Source organism: Lissotriton helveticus, chromosome 6 (assembly GCF_964261635.1).
Source record: "Lissotriton helveticus chromosome 6, aLisHel1.1, whole genome shotgun sequence".
NCBI lineage: Eukaryota > Metazoa > Chordata > Amphibia > Caudata > Salamandridae > Lissotriton > Lissotriton helveticus.
The window spans coordinates 1756843098-1756867785 of NC_136067.1; the positions used below are offsets into that span (position 1 = coordinate 1756843098).

Here is a 24688-nt window from a genome sequence, read left to right on the forward strand (position 1 = left end):
CATAGAGTCTTTCCAGAGATAACATGCGATCAGTTATTTTGTTAGGTGGGCTAACTTTGGAGGGCTGTGGTCCTTCCGTGTGCTTTTTGAACATTCCTTTTACGGCTTCATGCCGTGACGCTTCGCAGAACATGGCGCCATCCATTATTGAGTTTGCGTTTGTAAATCTTGTGTTGAAAACGTAGTACCCCTTTGTCTTGCCTGGTATGCTTAATATAGTAGGAAAACCGATGTCCTCTCACCACTCTGTTGTCCGTCGACAGCTCTCCCTCCGAAGCGCTGCTCCAATCCAACCAGTAGCGAAGAAGTCGGTGTTTTAAATCCTTTGCTCAGCGTGGCGGTGCTCCCGAGGTTAAATCGAGCTCGAAACCCTGCAGGTATTCAGGAGCACTCGCAGACGGGTGCGTGATGCGGTCGCAGGACCCGCATAGTATCCAGCTCACGGTTTCTGCCAGACTTGTCCGAAGAAAAGAAACCACGCACTCCGGGGGTCGTTTTCAATAGTTTATTTTACAGTTTGTAACAGACGCGTTTCGGCGCTCCGCCTTCCTCAATGTCACAAACATTGATGGTGAGCGCCATGTTTTTGTTAGCGTGCACACGTGATTTTTGGGAGAAACAAACAAGGGACAATCATTCATTCCTCCATATTGGAGATGTTAACAGTGAACGACATGTTGCGAGTCACATTACACTACAAGGGCTATCCTGCTTGATTACGCCCCCGAAATGCTAACATTAAATCCCAGCATGTTGTTGACATTTGTGATTGAATGCTGCTAGAATTACGCGCTAGTTCGCTATCATGTTTGATTGTATCTCGCCGTGAATCGGCAGAGAACCTCTATGTACTGGCACATATTAAAGTACCATACTTAGATCACAATGTCAACAATTAAAAAATCAATGTGCTGAACCGCAAACAATGCCGATTAAAAACCATATCGCCGTGGATCGGCAATTCACCCTTGAATCATTTTATGTTCCGTCCCACTATTTAAACTATAATCTTCAATATCATTTCTTATTCTCAAAATTCACACTTCTGAAGTTCCACAAAAAAGCAAAGTTTAACGAAACAAAATACTAATAAGTGAACCCATTATCAGTGACTTATAATTCATAACCATAACTGCACTTAGTCTTCTAATCCATTTCACATTATCACTATTTTGTTGCACCCAGTTTTAAATCCTATTATACATGTTGCTTCAACAAACCTATTTGGTATCACAGATTCAATCATTTGTAAGGCTTATAGCTACATTTATACATATATACACATTTGCAGTTCTTAGTTCATCATAGATGTGCATATTATACTGGCTTCTTTTCTTGCTACTGGCAAAATATTTTGGGCTTGATCATATACCGGAAAATCCCAGGGGCGGTGATAGACTGCAAAGTTTAAGGAGACTGGAGTCTCGATACATTATTGATTTAATGACAAAATACCCTAAAGGCTTGAATGCGGGTGAGGAACTGGCCTCTCACATAGGCCAGTAGCAAGAAAAGAAGCCAGTATAATATGCACATCTATGATGAACTAAGAACTGCAAATGTGTATATATGTATAAATGTAGCTATAAGCCTTACAAATGATTGAATCTGTGATACCAAATAGGTTTGTTGAAGCAACATGTATAATAGGATTTAAAACTGGGTGCAGCAAAATAGTGATAATGTGAAATGGATTAGAAGACTAAGTGCAGTTATGGTTATGAATTATAAGTCACTGATAATGGGTTCACTTATTAGTATTTTGTTTCGTTAAACTTTGCTTTTTTGTGGAACTTCAGAAGTGTGAATTTTGAGAATAAGAAATGATATTGAAGATTATAGTTTAAATAGTGGGACGGAACATAAAATGATTCAAGGGTGAATTGCCGATCCACGGCGATATGGTTTTTAATCGGCATTGTTTGCGGTTCAGCACATTGATTTTTTAATTGTTGACATTGTGATCTAAGTATGGTACTTTAATATGTGCCAGTACATAGAGGTTCTCTGCCGATTCACGGCGAGATACAATCAAACATGATAGCGAACTAGCGCGTAATTCTAGCAGCATTCAATCACAAATGTCAACAACATGCTGGGATTTAATGTTAGCATTTCGGGGGCGTAATCAAGCAGGATAGCCCTTGTAGTGTAATGTGACTCGCAACATGTCGTTCACTGTTAACATCTCCAATATGGAGGAATGAATGATTGTCCCTTGTTTGTTTCTCCCAAAAATCACGTGTGCACGCTAACAAAAACATGGCGCTCACCATCAATGTTTGTGACATTGAGGAAGGCGGAGCGCCGAAACGCGTCTGTTACAAACTGTAAAATAAACTATTGAAAACGACCCCCGGAGTGCGTGGTTTCTTTTCTTCGGACAAGTCTGGCAGAAACCGTGAGCTGGATACTATGCGGGTCCTGCGACCGCATCACGCACCCGTCTGCGAGTGCTCCTGAATACCTGCAGGGTTTCGAGCTCGATATATATATATATATATATATATATATATATATTTTTTCCAAAACACCTCCGTTTGGGGAGCCCCCGACCCTTCAGGGCGGCCTCTGAAAACCGGGCACGGAGAGCCCCGGCAGAGTTCCACACAATGAAGGAGCAGAGGCCCTCTTCAGATTTCAAACAGCATTTAATGAAACGAAAGGCACAAACTTCCTGTGTCCCGACTAGTTTCGGCCGGGCAGCCTTGACCACGGGCAGGAAATGACATACAAAGTGTTAGTGCCTGCATTTTATTGGCGTTTCCGAGGTCACCTGCTGGGTAAAACATCAAAGTCCCAGAATGCACCATGACATACGAATAAGTGATGGAAAGTTCGTTGTGTTTGCTGATAGTGTAATACACTGTTCAGCACTCTGATGCATGCAAAGTGGTTCACATTCATTAATCCAAGTGGCGAACAAGCAGGATTCCAAATAAAAGGCAAATGCTCACATAACGTCCTGCTCCATTAAAATGCCTCTGTCGTCTGAAGGATTGGAAGGGGAGTCATCCCCCACCCAAATCCCTTCCAGCGCTGCCGTTCGTAATTCATAGTGACACCTCAGTGGGTCGAATGGCCGCGTGTGGGTCATGCTCCTTCCATATCCATTCCAAAACACCTCCGTTTGGGGAGCCCCCGACCCTTCAGGGCGGCCTCTGAAAACCGGGCACGGAGAGCCCCGGCTGAGTTCCACACAATGAAGCACCAGAGCAGAGGCCCTCTTCAGATTTCAAACAGCATTTAATGAAACGAAAGGCACAAAATTCCTGTGTCCCGACTAGTTTCGGCCGGGCAGCCTTGATCACGGGCAGGAAATGACATACAAAGTGTTAGTGCCTGCATTTTATTGGCGTTTCCGAGGTCACCTGCTGGGTAAAACATCAAAGTCCCAGAATGCACCATGACATACGAATAAGTGATGGAAAGTTTGTTGTGTTTGCTGATAGTGTAATACACTGTTCAGCACTCTGATGCATGCAAAGTGGGTCACATTCATTAATCCAAGTGGCGAACAAGCAGGACTCCAAATAAAAGGCAAATGCTCACATAACGTCCTGCTCCATTAAAATGCCTCTGTCGTCTGAAGGATTGGAAGGGGAGTCATCCCCCACCCAAATCCCTTCCAGCGCTGCCGTTCGTAATTCATAGTGACACCTCAGTGGGTCGAATGGCCGCGTGTGGGTCATGCTCCTTCCATATCTATTCCAAAACACCTCCGTTTGGGGAGCCCCCGACCCTTCAGGGCGGCCTCTGAAAACCGGGCACCGAGAGCCTCGGCTGAGTTCCACACAATGAAGCACCAGAGCAGAGGCCCTCTTCAGATTTCAAACAGCATTTAATGAAACGAAAGGCACAAAATTCCAGTGTCCCAACTAGTTTTGGCCGGGCAACCTTGATCACGGGCAGGAAATGACATACAAAGTGTTAGTGCCTGCATTGTATTGGCATTTCCGAGGTCACCTGCTATATATATTTCTTTATGTATATATGTTTCTTACTACTATTTTATGTACCATTGCACTCCCACTTCGACGACGGGGAATTATTCAAGCATGTGAATCTATGAAAGACACCCATAATACTGGAGAACTTGTGGATGCAGTTCCCACTTGTGGATTTGTTGTCTCTGGCGACTCAACAGATCCGCAATTTGATTGTGAACTCCTGGTAGAAGTTCTGCTAGGAGAAAAATGTTTTGAGGAATGTCCCATCTCCATATGCTCTGTGCTAGCTGTGAGAGCTGTCAGGAGTGCGTCTCCCCCTGTTTTTGTAGATAGTACATGGCGGTCATGTTGTCTGTCCGAACTAAGACAGCCTTGCCTGAGACGTGACTTTGGAAGGATTTCAGGGCTAGGAATATAGCTAGTTAATCCAGATGGAGTATATATATATAAGTTCAGTGGCATCGGTATATTGATGACCTCTTCATCGTGTGGCAGGGGGCGGTGGACACGGCTCTTCGGTATAACGGGACCACAGTTTACAGGTAAGTAACTTTTGTTGTTCTTCAGCCTTTCTTTCAAAGGTGGGGACATCCAGATATAGACCTGTTCGCCACACACTTGAACTCGAAATGCCCAAGCTTCGCCGCCAGGTACCCACACCCATTGTCCAAAGGCAATGCGATATGGATGAGTTGGTCAGGCATATTTGCATACGCTTTTCCGTCTCTCCCACTCATTCCATTAGTGGTACGCAAGATGCAACCGCACTAACTGACGCTCATCTTAATCGCACCAACATGGACAAGACAGCCGTGATACACTACCCTGCTACAACTCTGTGGTACCACATCAAAAACTACGCCTCTCTCCACACCTCTTAACACAGAACCAGGAGAGATCATGCATCCGAAACACATGCAGCTGAACTTAGACATTTGGCTCCTGAGGTCCTAGAATTCGACTACCTAAACCTCCCAATTGCATGGATGTCATCAAAAAGCGAGACGTCCCACTACTAAATCCTGCTATGCAGCCAAATGGAAAAGATTTGTTACCTAATGCAACAATAACAATATCAATCCACTAGATGTTTCCATCCAGCATAGTATATGCTATTTACTGCATCTTCACAGATGTCATTTAGCATATACATCCATCAGGTTACATCTAGCTGCTATAGCAGCTTACCTTCAAAACGGACATCTGTTGCTTTTCAGAGTTCCTGCCATCAAAGCCTTCATGGAAGGCCTCATAAGAATGATTCCTCCCAGGGTACCACCTTCACCAGTGTGGAATTTAAACATTGTTCTCACTAGACTTATCGGTCCTCTGTTCGAACCCCTACACAAATGTGAGCTATAATCTCTTACATGGAAAGTCGCTTTTCTAGTGGCCATCACATCACTCAGAAGAGTAAGTGAGCTCCAGGCACTTACAATTGAGGAACCATTCCTACAAATACATAAAAACAAGCATTTACGATGCAATGGTTTCGCCTTTGGAAAAGTTAGAGCTATTGGCATTGTAAATGACAAAATGTGTATTTATGTGTTGGTTTTGAAAACAGATAAATAAATGGCATTGTCATTTACATTGCCATTAGCTTAATCTCTGCAGTCACTCTGCACTCCCTAGCACTCTGCACTCCCTAGCACTCTGCACTCCCTAGCACTCTGCACTCCCTAGCACTCCCTAGTCACTCTGCACTCCCTAGCACTCCCTAGTCACTCTGCACTCCCTCGTCACTCTGCACTCCCTCGCACTCCCTCGCACTCTGCACTCCCTTGCACTCCCTAGTCACTCTGCACTCCCTAGTCACTCTGCACTCCCTAGTCACTCTGCACTCCCTAGCACTCCCTAGTCACTCTGCACTCCCTAGTCACTCTGCACTCCCTAGTCACTCTGCACTCCCTAGCACTCCCTAGTCACTCTGCACTCCCTAGCACTCTGCAGTCACTCTGCACTCTCTAGCACTCCCTAGTCACTCTGCACTCCCTAGCACTCCCTAGCACTCTGCAATCACTCTGCAATCATTTACAATGGCAATAGCAGAGCATTGATATGCGCGTGCTCACACTGTTCACTTCTCACTAGTGGAGAAGTTACGGCATGAGGACATGCCAGGTGAGCGGTGTAGGGGAAGGGGAATCCTTTAAAGAGAGTAATTTTCTCTCTGGATTTCCCTTCTCTTTTTTAAACGAAGGAGCAGCAACATTGTCTTGGTCATGGTCTTGTGTCACCAGGGCTTTAAGTCAAAGCTTTTCCAATATTATATGCAACCCATAGTTGCTGCTTATTTATCTTATGCAACTAACGACTATTGACAAAGTCAATAGTCTCGACTTGTTGTAGATATGTTACTTTTATATATATCTGGATGTAATGACAGAAACAGCAAAATACAGGCCGAGCGGCACACTATACTATTAAGCACAGACTTTTAGTTTACAAGTTTTTAAGCCACGTCCTTAATTATATTGGTCATGCCCTTTGGAGAGACCCCCAGTTTTTTTCATCCCACTAAAGGCCCAGCCTACACGATTTACTTCTTGCCCCCACCCCCAGAGAAGGCTATTTCTCTGCTCTGATTACTTCATCCAACAGTCACACGCTGCTGCACTCACGCCCATACCTGCACACTCCTCCGGGTTCTTCTTCTCAGTGTGACCACTCGCTGGTATGATCTGTGATCGGGCGTAGCGGCCTCTGATGGGAGGGTCCTGCTTCTTACACAACCCGAAAGTGAAGTCCAGCAAAACCCTCCACAACGGCCACAAACCTGTCTGTAGGTGGCATTCTGATCACCACAGCAACGGGGCTGCTGGCGTCTGAGGTCACGGAGCTAGAGAACACAGCAGGGCAGAGATGTCACGACCACTGAGGTCACGGCCAGCCCGTTGAAGATCAAACCGCGCAGTCGAGTTGGCCAGCTGTGACGGGAATGGGGCAAGGGAGAAAGCCTGGACAGAGAGAGGCAAAGAGAGGGAAGGCACAGCGAGGGAGAGGCGCAGAGAGGCACGGAGAGAGGGAGAGGCACAGAGAGGCACGGAGAGAGGGAGAGGCACAGAGAGGCACGGAGAGGGAGAGAAACAGTGAAGAGGGCCGGGGAGGAAGAAAGGACAGCAAGGAGGGGAGAGAACGGGAAAGGCAGAGAAAGTAGGCATTTATGGGTCATTAAATTCAAAGGGGAGACTGGAGGAAACTCAGACAACACTGGATTTAAAGAAAGAGAGGGACGTGAGGTGGAGTGGAAAGAGAGAAAGAGGCAGAGGGTGCACAGGGGACAGTTTGGAGAGGCAGAGAAAAGAGTCAGGGAGAGGCAGAGAGCAGGGCGAGACCGAGAAAGCGAGAGGCAGTAAACAGGCAGTGAGAGAGGAAAACGAGGGGTGCCTGCGGGGGGGGGGCACAGAGAGTAGAGGGGGAGAGGGCAGTGAAGAGGGTAAGAGTGAGGCATGAGGAGGGAGAGGCACGTTACGGAGGGTGACAGGCAGGGAGACGGGGAGCAGAGAAACGAGGGCGAGGCACAGAAAAGAGAAGCGTGCAAAGCAGGGAGAGAGACAAAGGGGCAAAGTGAGACAGCAACATCGGGAGGGCAATGGAATGGATGAGGGAAGGAAAGAACCGGCGAGAAAAACACACTGGTGAGAGAAATGTGGAGGGGGTCGAATGATGGAGGAAGAGAGAAGCAAAGAGAAGAATAAGAGACACACACCACACACACCAGCAGTCTATTGAGACTGCGGACACACAGCCTGCTGCAGAGGGCCCCGGGGCCCCACTCAGAATGCGCGGGAGGTGTCTGCAGTCTCAGCTGAGATGACACCATAAGGGACACACACACACCAGCAGTCTATTGAGACTGGGGACACACCGCCTGAATGATATGCTTAGTAAGTCAATGCAGGCACCCTACGCACCCCTCGGCACCCCGGAGGCAGCGACCTCCTTAGATACCTTTTCAAAGTAGCAGAAAGTAAAGTGGATTTTGTTTGTGCAGCAGTTTCCATGCCATAGCAAAGTCATACAATTGACATACAGGCTTAACTTTAATTGAGTGTTGGACAAAGGACGCAAGTGCTTAAAAACTGATAGATGGGCTTTATGGACAACTGTCAAAAAGAGTTCCTATTTTGTGATGCTAAATCAAAGGATTACGTGGAGATTTTTTGGGGGAACGAATCTCAGACTCGGGTGCTTAATGTTGGCTCAATTCAAAAAGCACATTTGGGCATACACTTAAAAGCTTGACAGAAACAAACTTACCAAACATGGCACTCACAGATCCTGCCATCAGTAGCTCTTGGGTGGTGTTGTACATTTCGACATCAATCAACCCTTTGCGGATGGTCTCGCTGACTTTGGCTCCCAAAAGGACTGAGCCCACCGTCTCAAAGATGGATGCCGGAACACAACTCCGCTCCTGCCGTCTCTTCCCCCGGGGCTCCCTCAGCACACGGGAGCCCCCGCACCATCCATCACTTCTCCTCCGGGGCTCCATGCGTCTCCGGGCGGGACTTCCGTCAGCTGGAGGAACACAACTCCGCTCCTGCCGTCTCTTCCCCCGGGGCTCCCTCAGCACACGGGAGCCCCGCACCATCCAGCACTTCTCCTCCGGGGCTCCATGCGTCTCCGGGCGGGGGCGGGACTTCCGGCCTTCTCTCCCACGCACCATGCCAACGGTGCTTCACCCTAACCCCCGTTTCCCCTCCCTTGCCCCACAGGACTCTGCTGACTTGCCTGACGCCGCGGCACCTGAGCCCTTCGAAGCATTCTTGAAGGGAGAGGACACGGACGGCGGGAGGGGACGGGAGGGGACACGGACGGCGGGAGGGGACACGGACGGCGGGAGGGGACACGGACGGCGGGAGGGGGCGGGAGGGGGCGGGAAACGTGCACAGGACAGCGGGGGGGGGGGCGGAAAGGCACACGGAGGGGGCGGGAATGGACAGCGCATCTGAAATACGGCGGGAGGGGGCGGGAGGGGGCGGGAGGGGACACGGACGGCGGGAGGGGGCGGGAGGGGGCGGGAAACGTGCACAGGACAGCGAGGGGGGGGGCGGAAAGGCACACGGAGGGGGCGGGAATGGACAGCGCATCTGAAATCACTTTTAGTGAAAGGGGAGGGAACGGGAAAAAACGTAACTCCGCCCAGGGAAAAAATCTCAGGAACGCCCCCGAATCTGGTCCGGCCTTGACGGACAGATCCGGCACTCAATGGCTAGCCTCCATTTATGGAGCTAGCCAATGAGAGCCGGGGGACGTTCCAGAAGTCCTTATAGTCAACAAAGGATTTCACCTGCGCTGAAAAGCTGCGCAGAGCGCAGCCTTTCGGCAGGCGAAACCCAATAAAGTGGTTCTAAGAACTAATCCAAAATTCCTATCAAAAGTCATTTCACCTTTCCACCTCAATCAATCTGTTGAGTTGCCAGTATTCTTCTCCCAACCTACAATAGTGGCTGAAGAGCTCTTCATACACTAGACCTTAAAAGAGCTCTTCCTTTCTATATCGTATTTTCTCTCCTCCACACAAAGGGAATCCCATTTCAAAAACGGGTATTGTAAGGTGGATTGTAAAATGCATACAAATTTGCTACCACAAAGCGAAACATACTTTATCCATTGCCCCTAGGGCTCATTCCACCCGTAAAATAGGGGCATCCAAGGCATTTTCTAGAAAACATTCCATTAGATGATATCTTCAAAGCAGCTACATGGTCTACACCGCACACATTCACAAAATATTATTGTGTAGATGTGCAAGCCAAACAACAAGCTAGTGTGGGCCAGGCTGTACTCAAAACACTATTTCAGACCACTGCAATAGATACTGGTGATCGCTGTTAAGGTAGAGAACTGCTATGCAATCTATGCACAATGTGTGATCTGCAGCTGATATGTCTCGAACGGAAAATGCTACTTGCCAGTATGCATCTGTTGTAAGCATGTAGAGCTGCAGAGTCGCACACGCCCACCCACCTCCCCAGCTACCTTTATCTGTTCCAGTATTATCTTACTTAGATACACCATACATGGACATCTTTTTCTGTTCTCACACAACTCCATTTCCCTTCATGGCGAAAAACAATCTGAGATGGAGTCGATGCCCATGCGCACTATAGTCCATAGTAGGAGTCACCTATCTCGTGACTACAAAGACTTCTTCCAGGACAACAACAAAGTGTAATCATCTGGGCCCACCACCAGATGGCGACCTATGCACAGTGTGTGACTCTACAGCTCTACATGCCAAGAACAGATGCATACTGTTAAGTAGCATTTCCCTTTCATGCTGTACTTGTTTTCATGCAACCCTAATGATATCCAAGAGGGCTTCTGCATTGTACTATCTTTAGTAGGACTTTGATGATTTCCAGACATGGCGGATGATGCATCTATGGTATTATATATAGATTAAACACAAGGAGATAATGAACGGGGTACAGAACCTTTTCATACACTCACCCCAAGTCACAGATCTGAGTTAAAATCCATCATCGTTCTATATAGATTGCCATGTAAATGTACATGCTGGTTCTGTGGTGAATGAGCTGTGATTGTACTGTGGATTCACTTGTATTGCAAAAGCAAATAAAAATGTGTATAGAAAAATGTTAAGCAGCTGTGAAATAATCATGCAGGAGCTACCGAATAACTCTCACTGTAGCTGTGTTAAGCAACACATCAATGGAGTGTTAATATTGAATAAAAAGCATTTGCCCTTGAACAAAATAGTAAGGTTCTTTTATTTGTCGCACTGAGTGTATTTTTGGTTTACTGTAGGTATTGAAATCACAAATCATGCAACAGCAACACTCGAAGGCAATCAGATTTTCAACAACCGATTTGGAGGATTGTTTTTAGCTTCTGGTGTTAATGTAACAATGAAAGGTAGGAGAACATACATATTTTACTCTGTGTTGTCCAGTTAATGAGTGTGATGGAGTGGGGCGAGGAGACTGTATGTATGCCTGTAGTTTCTTAAATTTGCATGCATATTCTTTTCCGCAAAACGTGTACCTGCAAGAGTTCTGTAAAAGAACTGGAAAGGGAACTTGTATTTAAAGTAAACATAAATTATATTGTAAAATGGTCAGACATTAAACTGAAAAATTAACACATTTGTGATGTGGTTTGTTGAAACTACATTCTTTCTTTACTTGAATGTTTTGTTAGACAAAATGTTATTCTAAAAGCAAATGAGTGCTATTTGTTGATTCAAAGTTCTTGCTGTGGAGTCTGCTCATTGCTGAAATAGAAGTCACTGCCGCTAGTGATGAGCACGTAATCTGGGAAGAGAAATGCATTAGTGCTTGTTTACCGTTCAGCAAAACCAATACCTGCTAAACTAATTTGGCTGAACTTTATAGTCTGTGTTTCTTTTAATAGGCAATTATCGTGGATTCATTTTTTGTTTGTTGAAGATCATTTCTGTAGCAAGGATCAATCTTGCTGGGAATTGTGGCACTCTGTTAGTGTTTTCCGAAGTAAATATCTGTGATGTGAATCCGTCAGGTGTTTTTCCAATTTGTTGGAAATCTCTTTAACTTTGAGAATTCCACGCCGAAGGGCCAATGCTATTACATATTCACAGGATACAAGTCACATCATGGTTTTTAAGTATTTGATTTAGGTTGATTTGAAACTGGAAACACTCAATATTTTATAAATATAGCACTTATTAAATTATTAAATTAGGTTTAGGGGCCTTTTTAGATTATTTCACTGCACATTACATTGAATACTTGTTTGGTACATTTCTGTTTTGGATAAGTATACATTACTAGAAAATCACGTCCTAAAGATGTTTAATGGGTTAAGCAAGCTTCTGAACCTTTCTTTTGCGCAAGATGACTTTAGCACTCTGAGCCTTTACTCTTAACGTTTGAGACATTTGAGGAAAGCCCACTGGCGGAATTTCATTGGTTATTTGTAATGCACATATATAACTCAAGGGCATCCAGGTGTAGGAAGTGGTAAGCAAGACCAAACCAATTTTCTTAGACATTATTTGAAGGTCTTGAGAAGGTGCCTTGACAGAGTCTCCAGCCCAGTGGAATACCACAAGACTGTGAAGTTAGATTGCAAGCTGATATTTCCACCTCTAGCCTTTGAATTCGTAATTTGTCTCAAGCTTATTTCTCCTCGAATGCTGATCTCTGCATTGGTCGTATATCTGAAGTTTCATCTTATAGTATTCTGGGGGTCTCACCCATAAATGAGCTATATGTACTAATGTCGGGGTCTTAAAGCAAAATCCCTCTTGCATTTAAAGCCATTGCATCTCTTGAAGAGCCACAGAGATATTCTTCCTATAAGTTTGATCCCTCCTTGACATGTTGTCGACAGTTGTTTCATTTGCCAGGATATTGAAGTCTCCCCTTTTTGCTCTGTCAATTTAGTGCCAGCAGGCAAATTATATTGGAGTATATCTTTAAAGAACTGGATAGCCAGGAGTTAGCTGATGGGCCCATCATGCATCTCTTTATGTTGGCAAAGAACGAATGCGTTACTTACCTGCAACTGCAGTTATCCAGTATTGGTATCTCTCATAGATTGACATGCCTGAAACATTCCCCGTCATCGGGATGGGAGTCCCCGGTATATAAGAAAAGTAATGTCTTACTAGACATATAACGAGATAGGCCAAAGGCCTAACATTAGTAACATATCCAGGTCCTTTTGTAAAGAGGACAAAACTCTAGAGAACAACCAATCAGCTATCACCACCCTCTGGAACCTTCCTGGAAGGAGCTCTAGTTCCTCAGATTTTCGTACGCACAGTGCTAAGTAGATGTACCACTGAGAGAACCAGGTGAGCCCTTCCAGGGGAGGTGGGTGGGTTGCATGTGAATCTGTGAAAGATACCAATACTGGATAACTGCAGTTACAGGTAAGTAACGCATTCCTTATCCAGTATTAGGGTATCTTTCATAGATTCATATGCCTGAATCAGAGTAGTAAGCAATGATAAGCATATTTCGGAAGGCACAGAATGTACAAGTTCACCAGATAATCACATATCAATGTGAAAATAGCAAGTACCAAACTGCAATCAAAGAAATAGTAGAGAACACAATGTAGAAATGTACGTATAACAGAAAGGATGGTGGGATGAAAGAAGGATCACCTCTATTGAAATAGATGACGTAACAGCCTGTCTCACTGCAGCATCCTTCATGAGTTCTGTATCCAAGCAGTAATGCTTGGCAAATGTATGCGGCGTCTTCCATGTCGCCGCTCTGTAAATGTCTGCGATAGGCACACCTGCAAAGAGTGCCGTGGATGTAGAAATCGCCCTATTGGCATGGGCATGAACTGTGGAATTCAAGGGTTGGCCCGCTTGCTGGTGACAAAGTTTTAGCTCCAGAGATTCACCGAGAAATACTTTGTTTAGTAAGTGGAAAACCTTTCCTAGGTAGACTGTAAGCTACAAAGAGTTGGTTGGATTTGCGGAATGCCTTTGTCCTGTCAAGGTACAATTTAAGGCAGCGTTTAAGATCCAGTTAATGCAGAGCTCCTTCTTCCCGTCGTCGACGTAGCGTCGTCAACTGTAAAACACCGACAGACACAACTGGAGGTAGCGTCGATGAAGCTGCCGTCGACGAAGCTACCCTCCACGGAACCGTTGTCGTCGTTGACAATGGAAGAGACGTTGACGGAACACTCCTAGTCTAACTCGTCGATGCGCTAGTCATCGATCGTGGCGTCGACGGTGGCTTGGACGTCGACGCTGATTTCCTAATCTTGATCGTCGACGACAATGGCACAACAGCTGTCGACGATGACGTGGACGATGCTGAGGACGCCAGGGATGTAGAGACTCATCGTCGACGATGTCACTCCTACAGCTGTAGAAGGGGATTTTGTCATCGTCAAGGCCACCGTCAACGAGGCAGTCGTCGACGGGGCTGAAGTAGGCTTTTTAAAGGTGTGTACAATCCTCTATGGAGAAACCTTGGTTGGTAAAGCCTTAAGTGTTGCCTCTGAAGACTTTTTCTGCGTCTTCTTTTGAGGGGCCTGCGTTGAAGGACCTGGAGAAGCATCTCTGGGACTTTTCTGTGAGGTTTTTGAAGATTTTGTAGATCCCTCACTCCTCAGAGGACAAGGCATGGTCTTTCTCTTTAAGCCTTTGCAGCCAAATTAAAAGACGTCCCTCCCGGTCTTTAAGGGTCTTTGAGGAGAAGGTAAGACAAAGCATGGTGGAATTATAATAAATTTGGTGGAAGAATTTGAATTGAATCATTTGAAGCTTGGCTGATATGGCTAAACGCCTAGCCATTTTAGGCTCTGTCCTTTCATCATCTTCAAGACGAGGAATGTTTACTTGCCATCTGTCTGTTGGGTGTGGCGGAGGATCCTGCATATTTGCTGCCACTAGGGAGCGGTATTTATCTTTTTCTCTGAGTCGTTCATTACAATTTTAAGCTCCAGTGTATTGAAATCTGGTACTTCCTGCAACAAATGATGATACAGTGAATTCATGTCAGAGTCACGAGTAAGGCAATGTTAGCTAGCATGGCACCCATGCAGGGTGCTATGTTGATTTTGTTGTGTGATCCCTCACAGGGGCATGCAAGCTGAATGGGCAGTCGCATGGTCCCAGTGTGGGGGGGGGTCCAAAGGGACCGTCTTCAACTCCCAGGCCTTAGGCTCTCAGAGTACCATTTACTAGGGACTTACAGAGGGCAGTTACGGATTTTTTTTTTAGGGAAGGAGCACTGGCACAGGGGACCTGACCTGGTTGGCAGGGACCCTGTGCGCTACATCTTTGAAACCACACCAAAACCAGGCACTAACCATGCAAAAGAGGAACTTTCTCACAGTTGTGCAGTACATATCTTACACTCCTCTGTTAGGCCTAAGGCTGATGCCCACACTACCACTAATAGAGCACTTTGGGTTTTACATTGAGCACTGTACAATTTTGGGGAACACCAGGACCTTGTGCATGATATACCACCTAGTGGTGATGCCATATACAGAGCCAGCTTCCTACACTTTTTATCAGCCTGTTCTTAATTTGCCCCAAAATTATTGATCATATACATTTTACCAGATCAAAGGCCACATTAGTAGGTCACTTGTACATTCTGATATTCTTTTACCACAGGGTTGATTTCTGGGGCTGGTGAACTCAAAATGCCTGTGACTTGAGTGTTTGCAGCTCATAGGAGCTGAGGTTATTCATTTTTGCGCAAAATAACTCATAGGAGATATTTTAGATTGGACATTTAAATATAGTGGCCACGCTTTTGGAAGGCCACAAATTACCCTCAGTGTGTCCTGTAAGAATTGTAGGCTGTTTGAATGTGAAAACCACGCTCAAATACCAATAACCTACCCAGAGAGAAAGCTAAAGAGAGGCAAAAATAGACAGAAATATTAGAGACGAGAGCTGGTGGGAAAATAGAAAGATAGAAAGAGATTAAGAGAAGACATACATAGGCAAAAGAAATGGAGGAACATAGAAACGCTGACAGTGCGAGAAATAAAACCAGGCAGAAGGACCAAATGAGACCGGCATCGACAAAAAGGAAGAGTAAGAAACACAGAGGAGGCAACAGGTTGAGATGGGAGAAACAGACTGTAAGGTAAAGAGAGAGCAACAGTGAAAGAAACAAACAGGAAGAGAACAAAAAAGAAAACCCTGAAAAGACGGGTGGATAGAGGCAGGAAGAAGCAGAGGGAGCATATCGGCCAGAGAAAGACATGGAAAAAGACACACATTGAGAGACAGAAGATAAAAACAGAGGGCCACACATAGAACTGAATGTTTCTACATTTCTTTCAAACAATTTACATGCATCGCCTATTAATCAGTCTGTCACTGTGTACCTTATTCAATCCCTTTATCTGCCACTCACACATCATTACCACTTCCTACATCAGTTCATCTATCTTGTATACTGCTGATGCTGCTGTCAGTTTAACTCTATGTTGAAGTAGTGGCAGCATATCTGAAAGGTTGTGTATATGAAAAAAAGAACAGGCGGCAGTTACAGCCACACCTTAGGCGAGCATTTGAAGTTCCAAATTTAAATTGGAAACCCATACTCTTAAAGGTAGGGGGAAGAGCAGAGTATGATACAAATGCTAATATTTCCAAGGCGCTGTTGCTGGGCAATAAAGCTGCCTTTTCATGTGAATACACACGGTATTCCAAAGCACAGAGACGGTCAGCAGTGGGGTGTGCCCCCGAGGCCTCATTAACCCCCTGCACGCTGGCGCTGCGGCGCTCACTGTGCATGGACACTGACTGTGTTTAAAGCAAAATGGAGAAGCAGCGCGGAGAGCCACAGGTTAATGCAGCTTGACACTCCCATTCAGCCTCTTAAAGTGCCTGCACAAAGAAGCCTGGCTTGAGGATTAAAGAGCAATTAGAGCAGAGGGAGTGATTTATCATGGCTCCTTATTGGCTGCATCGCCTCTCGGTCCCCTGCATTTACGCTAGGGATCTTGCTGCCGACATTTCTATGTAGTGTAGAGTGCAGTTTGGATACGTCGCCAAAATGGCTTCCTTACAAGCGGCGCCGGGCAATCTTGGAGGGATGGTGGGGCGGGCAAGCAGTGTTGTGGGAGCAGCATTGGGGACAGCATGGTAGACTAAGTGAGAAACGACATCCGAAACATGAAAGGCCGATTTGTGAAATGGGCGCCGACGCACATGCCCAATGCAGACCCCAAAGAAAAATAGTGCGCAAGAAGGAAGCTAAATTTAAAAAAAGTGCAAGACCACATGTGGCAGGGGCAGTCTGCTGGGAGGGTCCGGAACATCAAAAGGCGGGACTAATTCAGCATGCTGACCAAACAAAGAATGCATTTATAAAGGGCACAAACAGGAAGGAATGGAAAATATGGGAGGTGCTTCAAGCCACAGTCTAGATCACAGCATGGCTCACAGAGCAGCATATGCACTGCCCAGGCTCGACCTAAAAATAACTGATTTTTAGATCTACTTAGACGCCAAAACGTACAAGATTAGGTATTTTTAGATATTTTTCGAGTTAGCGATTTTCAGACACAAAATACAGCTGTCAGATTTGAGGCAAGAATCTTGAACGCAGTAATGTTGTCCTATTGGAGAAACCTACACTGCATAGGGTCACTTGCAAACGACTTAGAAGACTGCTCTTTAAGACTTAAGGTAAGTACCACCAGCAGTTTTGGTTTACCTGCCCTGGGGTGTCTATTTATTTATGAAATTTTTATAGCGCGCAAATACCCGGAGGTGTTTCGGCGCTGAAGATAAAAGAACGTAGGTTCAGAGGAGTGCTTACTGGTTGAACAGCCATGTTTTTACCGACTTCCTGAATGTCAGGAGAGATGGGCTGGCCTTGATGTGTAGAGGGAGGGTATTCCACAATTTAGCGGTAGCAACTATGAATGATCTGTCCCCCCATGGTGATTTCTTTGTGCGTGGAATTGTTAAGCAGCAAGCAGAAGAAGAACGGAGGGATCTGGTGGGTATATACAGGCAGAGTGCTTTTTTTCAAGAACTCTGGTCCAGAGTTGTTGATTGCCTTATATGTTCTACAGAATTTGGTTCGGCTTCTGATTGGCAGCCAGTGTAGTTGGCGAATGACTGGGGAGATTGATTTAAATTTAGGCATGCCGGAAAGCATCCTTGCTGCGGAATTCTGAACTAATTGCAGCTTGTTTAAAACTCTCTCCTGAGCGTTCAGAAAGAGACCATTACAATAGTCGATCTTCGCCATAACCAGCGTACACATGAGTCTGTCCTGCCCCAGGGGGAAGGAAAGGGAGAAGCTTCCTTATTATTCTAAGAGTATAGAAGGATTAGGATACAACCGCATTTGCGTGGTGAATGAACGAGAGCTTGTCGTCGAATATAACCCCAAGATCCCTGACCTTAGTGACTGGTTGGGGCAGAGGTCCCAGATCAGTTGGCCACCACACAGAGGACCAACTAGGGGTTAAACTGCCATAAGTCATTACCTCCGTTTTATCGGCAGTTACGTGCCATCCAGGAGCTAATAGCTAGCATTCCCTCCTGAAAGCTGGCCGCCAATTGTATTCCATCGTTATGTACCGCCAACACCAATTGGGTGTCGTCGGCATATGAGGTTATTCTCATCCCTAGATCTTTAATGACCCTGGCCAGGTCCGACACGTATATATTAAATAAATGCGTACTGATGGAGGATCCTTGTGGCACCCCACAGGGGAGAGAAAACATTGGAGAATAGGATTCGCCAAGTTTGACTGAGTGCGATTGGCGAGAAAGGAGGTTAATAGCATTTTGGCCTTATGTCCAATGCCCATGGCCGAGACACGGTTAATTAGGATGGAATGATCGACCGTGTCAAACGCCGCGGACAAATCCAGTAGGATGAGGACCGCCGCACTACCGTGATCTAATATCATCCTAATCTCATCAGAGGCAATGATGAGGGCTGTCTCCGTCCCATGACCCTTCCTAAACCCGAATTGAGTGGCATCCAAAAGATTATTGTGATCAATGAATTGGGATAATTGGATATTCATTATTTTTTCAATAATCTTTGATGGGAAAGGCAAGCATGCAATAGGCCTATAGTTTTTGGGTTCTGTAGGATCCAAGTTTTCTTTTTTTAATAGGGGTTTAATGATGGTCTTTTTCCAAATCGAAGGATATGAGCCGGTATGGAACATTGAATTAATGTTGGTAAGAATAGGGACTATGAACTCCGGAATGAGTTTTAACATTGAAGGAGGACAAGAATCAAGAGGGTATCCTGATTTGATGGAGAGAATAAGCTCTCTTACTTGTTCAGATGAGACCTGACTAAATTCTTCAAACCCCGTAACTGGGGTATTGGCCAAACTATCTATAGTAGGGACATCTGACTTCACTTGCATAGCAAAATTTGAATAAATCTGAAGAACTTTGTCTTCAAAGAAATCCGCAAGAGAGTAGCAAAGAGCAGGTGACACGTCTGTAACTGTACTTGTAGGTGTATTAGAGAGTTTGGTTACCACCTGAAATAGCTGCTTGGTGGAATTTTGAGCCAGCTCTATTTGTGTTCGATAATATTTGCTTTTTTCTGCCACAATAAGGAGTTTGTATTTGGTCAGTGCATCCTTATATAAGTCTTTAGCATTATTATCATAGTGTTTGCGCCATTTTCTCTCTAAATTTCTGCACCGTTGTTTCTCCAGTCTTAAAGCCTCTGAAAACCAGGGAGCTTAAGGGACATTTCGATTAATAGAGACATTCTTGACTGGTACTGTTATGCTAAAGGCATTATGTGGCCAGGAGGAATAGTTATTGGCCACTATATCGGGATCTGCTATAACTTTGTGTTGAGTAGAGGACAGCGTTTTTTGCAAGAGATTAATCTCAATATTCCTCCATGCTCGAACGTGTTTGGGGGTACGAGAAATAATATACTTATTTGGATTTTGTGCTCTGTATAGTACAGATTATTGCAGCGTGGTCAGTCCAGGTGAGGGGTAAAACGGAGGATATGGAGATGTTAGTATTAATAGTGAATAATCCATCCAGGGTATGACCTGCTGTATGAGTAGGTGTTGTAACTGGCTGGTGTAAACCTGCTGACAGTAGATCCGTTATAAGGGAGGAGGATTCCTTATCCTGTAAGGATTCCAAATGAAAATTAAAATCTCCCAATATAGTATAATCGAGAGTTCCTGCCGTCGGTTCCAAAAGGTTATGTAGATTTTTAAGAAAGACCACTCGAGGGCCTGGTGGACGATAGATCAAAATTCCTCTGAATGATTGATTGTTGGAAAGCATAATGGAGAAGGTCAGTGCTTCACAGACCGATGAATTAATTGATTCGGTTTTAATTGGAAATATATCTCGATGAATGATCGCCAACCCAGCGCCCTTTTTTAAGAGTCTGTCCTGTCTAACTACACAGTATCCTTCTGGGATAGCCGCACAGAAGTCAGGACCTGCTGAAGAATCACCCCATGTTTCAGTTGTGAAATCAAGATCTAGCTTATGATTAGTTAGTAGTTCCTGTATTTAAATGTTGTCCTTAGAAAGGGAACGAGCGTTAATGAGCACAAAATGAATGGGGTTAGTATTAACGTGAGACGGATGTTCACTGAGGGATAGTAACAGAGAGTTTGGGGTCAATTTAAGCAAACAGTTGGGACATCTGGCAGATGTTTTGTTAGTAAAGACGTCCAGACTAAAAAGGGTACAGTCATGATTATTAATGTAGGTTTTTAAATCCATAAGTTGTGATCTTGTGTAGGTGATTGCCAATATGTCTAATGATATTTTTTGGGGGCCATATGGACCAGGGGGACAGGCCCTGGGCCCGGTCGAGGCGCAGACGGGCTTGCCTTTGGCGCGCCTGCTGCACGCGTCCGCTGCGCTCTCGCGCCATTTGCTGGTCTTATAGTGCCTGGGCCAGGTTGGGAGGGGAGATGCTAGACCGCTAACCCAACCAAGTTGCGGCTGTGGATGTCCCTAGCTGGAAGTGCGTCACCTTGAATGGAGCTGTTCCCCGGAGTCTCCCTCCACAACAAAAAGTCCGCTAATGACGGGAGGTGGACCGGGGAGACTGCAGGGCTCCAAGGTGTTCTCACGCTGTTCCAGTAGTAAGTGATTTAAAAATTAACTTTAAGAGTAATTCGTCGCACTTTAAAATATTAATTTCGCCGCAAAATAAACTTCATAAACACTAAACACTAACGAGTATAACCGCTGGGTCTGTATTAGGTCTCAAGAGTTAAAAAAAAAAAGCGTTCAGCCTGCACTCTGGTCTTTGTCTTCATCAATGTCTAGGTGCAGGGGTACTGGTTGCAATGGTATCCCTAAATACTACCTCTTAAGTCTGTGGAGAAACTGATAAGCAGAAAATTGCTCTAAGTGGGGACAAGTCATTAAGAACCCCAAAAGAAGGCTCAGTTCTTGAGGATCTCTGGAGCAAGGATGCACCATTGATAATGTTGGACTTGGGCCGTGGGGCTCAGGTGCAGAGATGTTTTGTTTGGCGAGTTGCTTTTGTCGGAGGCTCTCACTTTTGGGGACCACCTGTAGATGGGGACAAAACAGGACTGCAGGGCCACTCTCATTCCTGGGCTCAGTAATGCTGATGTTCCTCGTCGGTAGGTCAGTCTTTGTGGTGTTTGTGTCCGGGCTGGACTCTGAACAAGCCTTGGTTGCTGCTGGTGGTCCTGTACCCTGGGTATTGATGCAGTGCGGCTCATGGGGGTCTTGGCATCTCCAAACTTGGTGGTGAGACATCTGACCTCATGTAGCACGTGGCCTCCTGCTAGGCAGTTGCTGCGTCGGTGGAGACAGTGGTCAGCAGATGGTGAACTGGACGTTGCTATCTGTGGCTGCAGGGATGTGACTGCTACACTTCAAGGGAGATACTGACAGGTCGGTGAAGTGCTTGTAGTACTCTGAGGCCTTTGGAGGATGCACAGCTGCCGAACAAGTCTGGTCTTTAAAATTGTCCAGACAGAAGCAGGCAGGGGTTGGCGCCAAGTCAACAGCCAGTCTTCAGCTCTTGCATTCTTCGGCTCTTTTTTGTCCTCCTCCTTATTGGGTCGGGTGAATCTGAGTCCCTGGTGTCAGGGGGTCATCTAAATACTGAATTTAGGGTCGTTAATCGGAGTGAAAGGTAGCAGCCTTTGGGCTACTTACGCTTGGGGTCACTAGACCCCCATATGACCACTTCCTGTGGGGAAGAACAATAGTTACTTACCTGTAATCTGTGGTTCTCCAGTATTGGTGTCTTTCATAGATTCACATGCCTGAATCATTCCCCGTCGTCAGAGTGGGAGTCCCACGGTATATAAAAAAGCAATAATATGCTATAATAACATTGGAAAAACCAGAAATTCCCAACCAGGAAGCAAAGTAGCCCAAGCTACAGTAGAAAAAACTTCCACACTCATGACTCTCCTAGTCATTTTGTATAGTCCAAACTACAGCCAATCAGGCGACAGCACCCACCAGAATGTTCTCCCCAGAGGCTCAGGCTGTCAGATTTTCTCGCAAGGAGTGATGGTAAACCAAAGTAGCCTTAGAGCCTCTGAGGGGAGGTGGGCGGGTTGCATGTGAATCTATGAAAGACACCAATACTGGAGAACCACAGATTACAGGTAAGTAACTATTGTTCTTCTCCAGTATTAGGGGTGTCTTTCATAGATTCACATGCCTGAATCAGAGTAGATAGCAGTACATATTTGTGCTTGGCAGACGCTACAGGTAGCTTAAGCTTGTCAACATTAACAGCACATAGCAATTCAATATGTAAATAAACAGATCATTAAAAGCATAAGCAACATAGAGACATAATAAGCGTCTGACAGCAGTAAAAGGAGGTGGGAAACAGAGGCTCACCTTAGTTGAAAAGATTTCGTAGAACTGCTCGACCCACTGAAGCATCGGCCTCGCTGGCTGCATCCAAACAATAGTGTTTGGTGAAAGTATGGCGACTGGCCCAGGTTGCCGCTCTGCAGATGTGCTGAAGAGGGACTCCAGCGAATAAGGCCGTAGAGGAAGAACCTGCCCTCGTAGAATGCGCTCTAGGAGCTGCTTGTAAAGGTCTTCCTGCTTGTGCGTGGCAAAAGGCAATAGCTGCAGATATCCATCTTGCGATTGTTTGCTTGGAAACTGCCTGTCCTTTACGAATTACACCATAAGTGATGAATAGTTGATCAGATCTGTGCAATGTAGATGTTCTTTGTAAATAAAACTTCAGACATCTCTTAATGTCCAGAGTATGCAATGCCCTTTCCGCAGGTGTTTGTGGGTTAGGAAAGAATGTCTTTAAGATCACGGGTTCGTTTAAATGAAAGTCCGAAGGAACCTTAGGAATGAATTTGGGATTAGTGCAGAGCACTACAGAGTCATTTGTGAATTGTAAGAAAGGATGGTGAAGAGTGAACGCTTGGATATCACTGACTCTCCTAGAAGAAGTTAGGGCCAATAACAGTGAAATCTTCCATGTTAGAAATTTCAGATCTGCTCGATGATAGGTTTGAATGGGTGGCGCATGAGTTGCGCCAACACAACGTTGAGATGCCACGCTGGAGGTGGACGACGTACCGGAGGGAACATTCTAAAAAGGCCTTTAAAGAATTGTTGTATAATTTTTGTAGAATAAAGAGAATTTGTCCTATCTTGTCGGTATCTCGAAATCGCTGCTAGGAATACCTTAAGGGTTGCATGAGACAATCCTGATCTTGCTAGATGGAGGAAAAAAGGCAGGATTTCTTCTGGTTTAGCTTAAAAAGGATGAATGCCAGCTGAGCGACACCAAACACAAAAGCGTTTCCATTTAAGACTGTATGTCTTTATGGTAGCAGGTGCTCTTGCCTTGGCTAGAACTTCCTTGCAGCCCGCAGGGATGTTCAGATGGGCGAACTCACGGTACTCAGGCGCCACGCCGCTAATCTCAGTGACGTTGGATCTGGATGGTAAATCCGGCCATCTTGAATGGAGAGCAAGTCTGGAATTGGGGTCAACTGAATCGGTTTGCACTCTGACAGGAGAAGGAGCTCGGTGAACCAGTACTGGCGAGGCCACCTGGAAGCAATGAGAATCAACCGACATGGTTCCTTCTTCATCTTCCGCAGGACTCTGGGAACTAGCGGTATTGGTGGAAAAGCGTACGCATATATCAGAGACCAGTCGATCGAAAATGCATTCCCCTGAGAGTCTTTGTGGGGATGCCAACTTGCAAACAATTAGCATTTGCTGTTGGTCTTGGTTGCAAAGAGTTCTAGGTCTGGATGACCCCATAGATCGAAGATCCGATCCACAGTCTGCTGATGAAGTTCCCACTCGTGAGTGGACACTGTTGTCCTGCTGAGCGTGTCTGCCAGTACATTCTCCGTTCCAGGAACATGAACCGCCTGGAGATTGATCTTGTGTCGTATTGACCATGTCCACAGCTCCTGGGCTTCCTGTGACAAGAGAGCTGATCTTGTCCCTCCTTGTTTGTTGACATAGTGCATGCTTGTAGTGTTGTCTGTGCGCACCAACACATTGGCCCCTTAGATGATTGCACGAAATGCTTTGAGTGCAAGGAAGATGGCTCTCAGTTCTAACAGGTTGATGTGCCAACACCTTTGCTGAGGGCTCCACTTGCCGCTGATTGTCAGGCCCTGAAGATGAGCTCCCCAGCCTTCGAGGGATGCGTCCGTGGTGAGTGTAAAGTTCGGCGTATCCTGAAGGAATGCACAACCCTGTCGTAGATTTGTTCTTTGTGTCCACCAGCGGAGGGAATCCCGCATGCAAGGTGTAATCTGAATGAGATCCTCGAAGGTGCCGGAGACCTGTAGCCATTGTAGGCTGAGCTCCTCCTGAAGAGGCCTCATTCTGAGTCGGCAATTTGGTATTAGCGGAATGCACGACAATACCATCCCCAGAAAAGACTTGAACAGTCAGACTGAAACTGACTTTTTTGAAAGCAGAGACCGGGCCATATTCTGTATCTTGTCTTGCCTTTCGTCCGAGACGAAGGCTTGGAGTAGCTGGGTGTCTAAAGTTGCTCTCAAGAAAGCCCGTCTCTGTGATGGTATTAACTGGGATTTGCTGATGTTGATGGATAGGCCCAGAGACCGAAAGAGGTTTAGACACTGTTGAAGATGGTAGTCTGTGTCTTTGTACGAACTGGCCTTGATAAGGCAGTCGTCTAATTATGGGAATATTTGTATCCCCTCCAGCCGGAGGTGAGCCGCTACTGGGGCCAGGACTTTTGTAAACACTCTGGGTGCCGAGCGCAGCCCAAAGGAAGTACTCT

The 24688-nt window shown here is 45.7% G+C and overlaps 1 protein-coding gene across 2 annotated transcripts in view; it reads left to right on the forward strand.

Annotated features, from left to right (window-relative positions):
• The window catches only part of FBXO11 (F-box protein 11), a 501351-nt gene that overhangs the window by 426086 nt on the left and 50577 nt on the right, over window positions 1-24688 (forward strand). For both annotated transcript variants that reach the window (XM_078649648.1, XM_078649649.1), the window contains exon 20: window positions 10731-10838. In XM_078649648.1, coding sequence (XP_078505774.1) covers window positions 10731-10838 — 108 coding nt within the window. The remainder of the gene's footprint in view (window positions 1-10730; window positions 10839-24688) is intronic.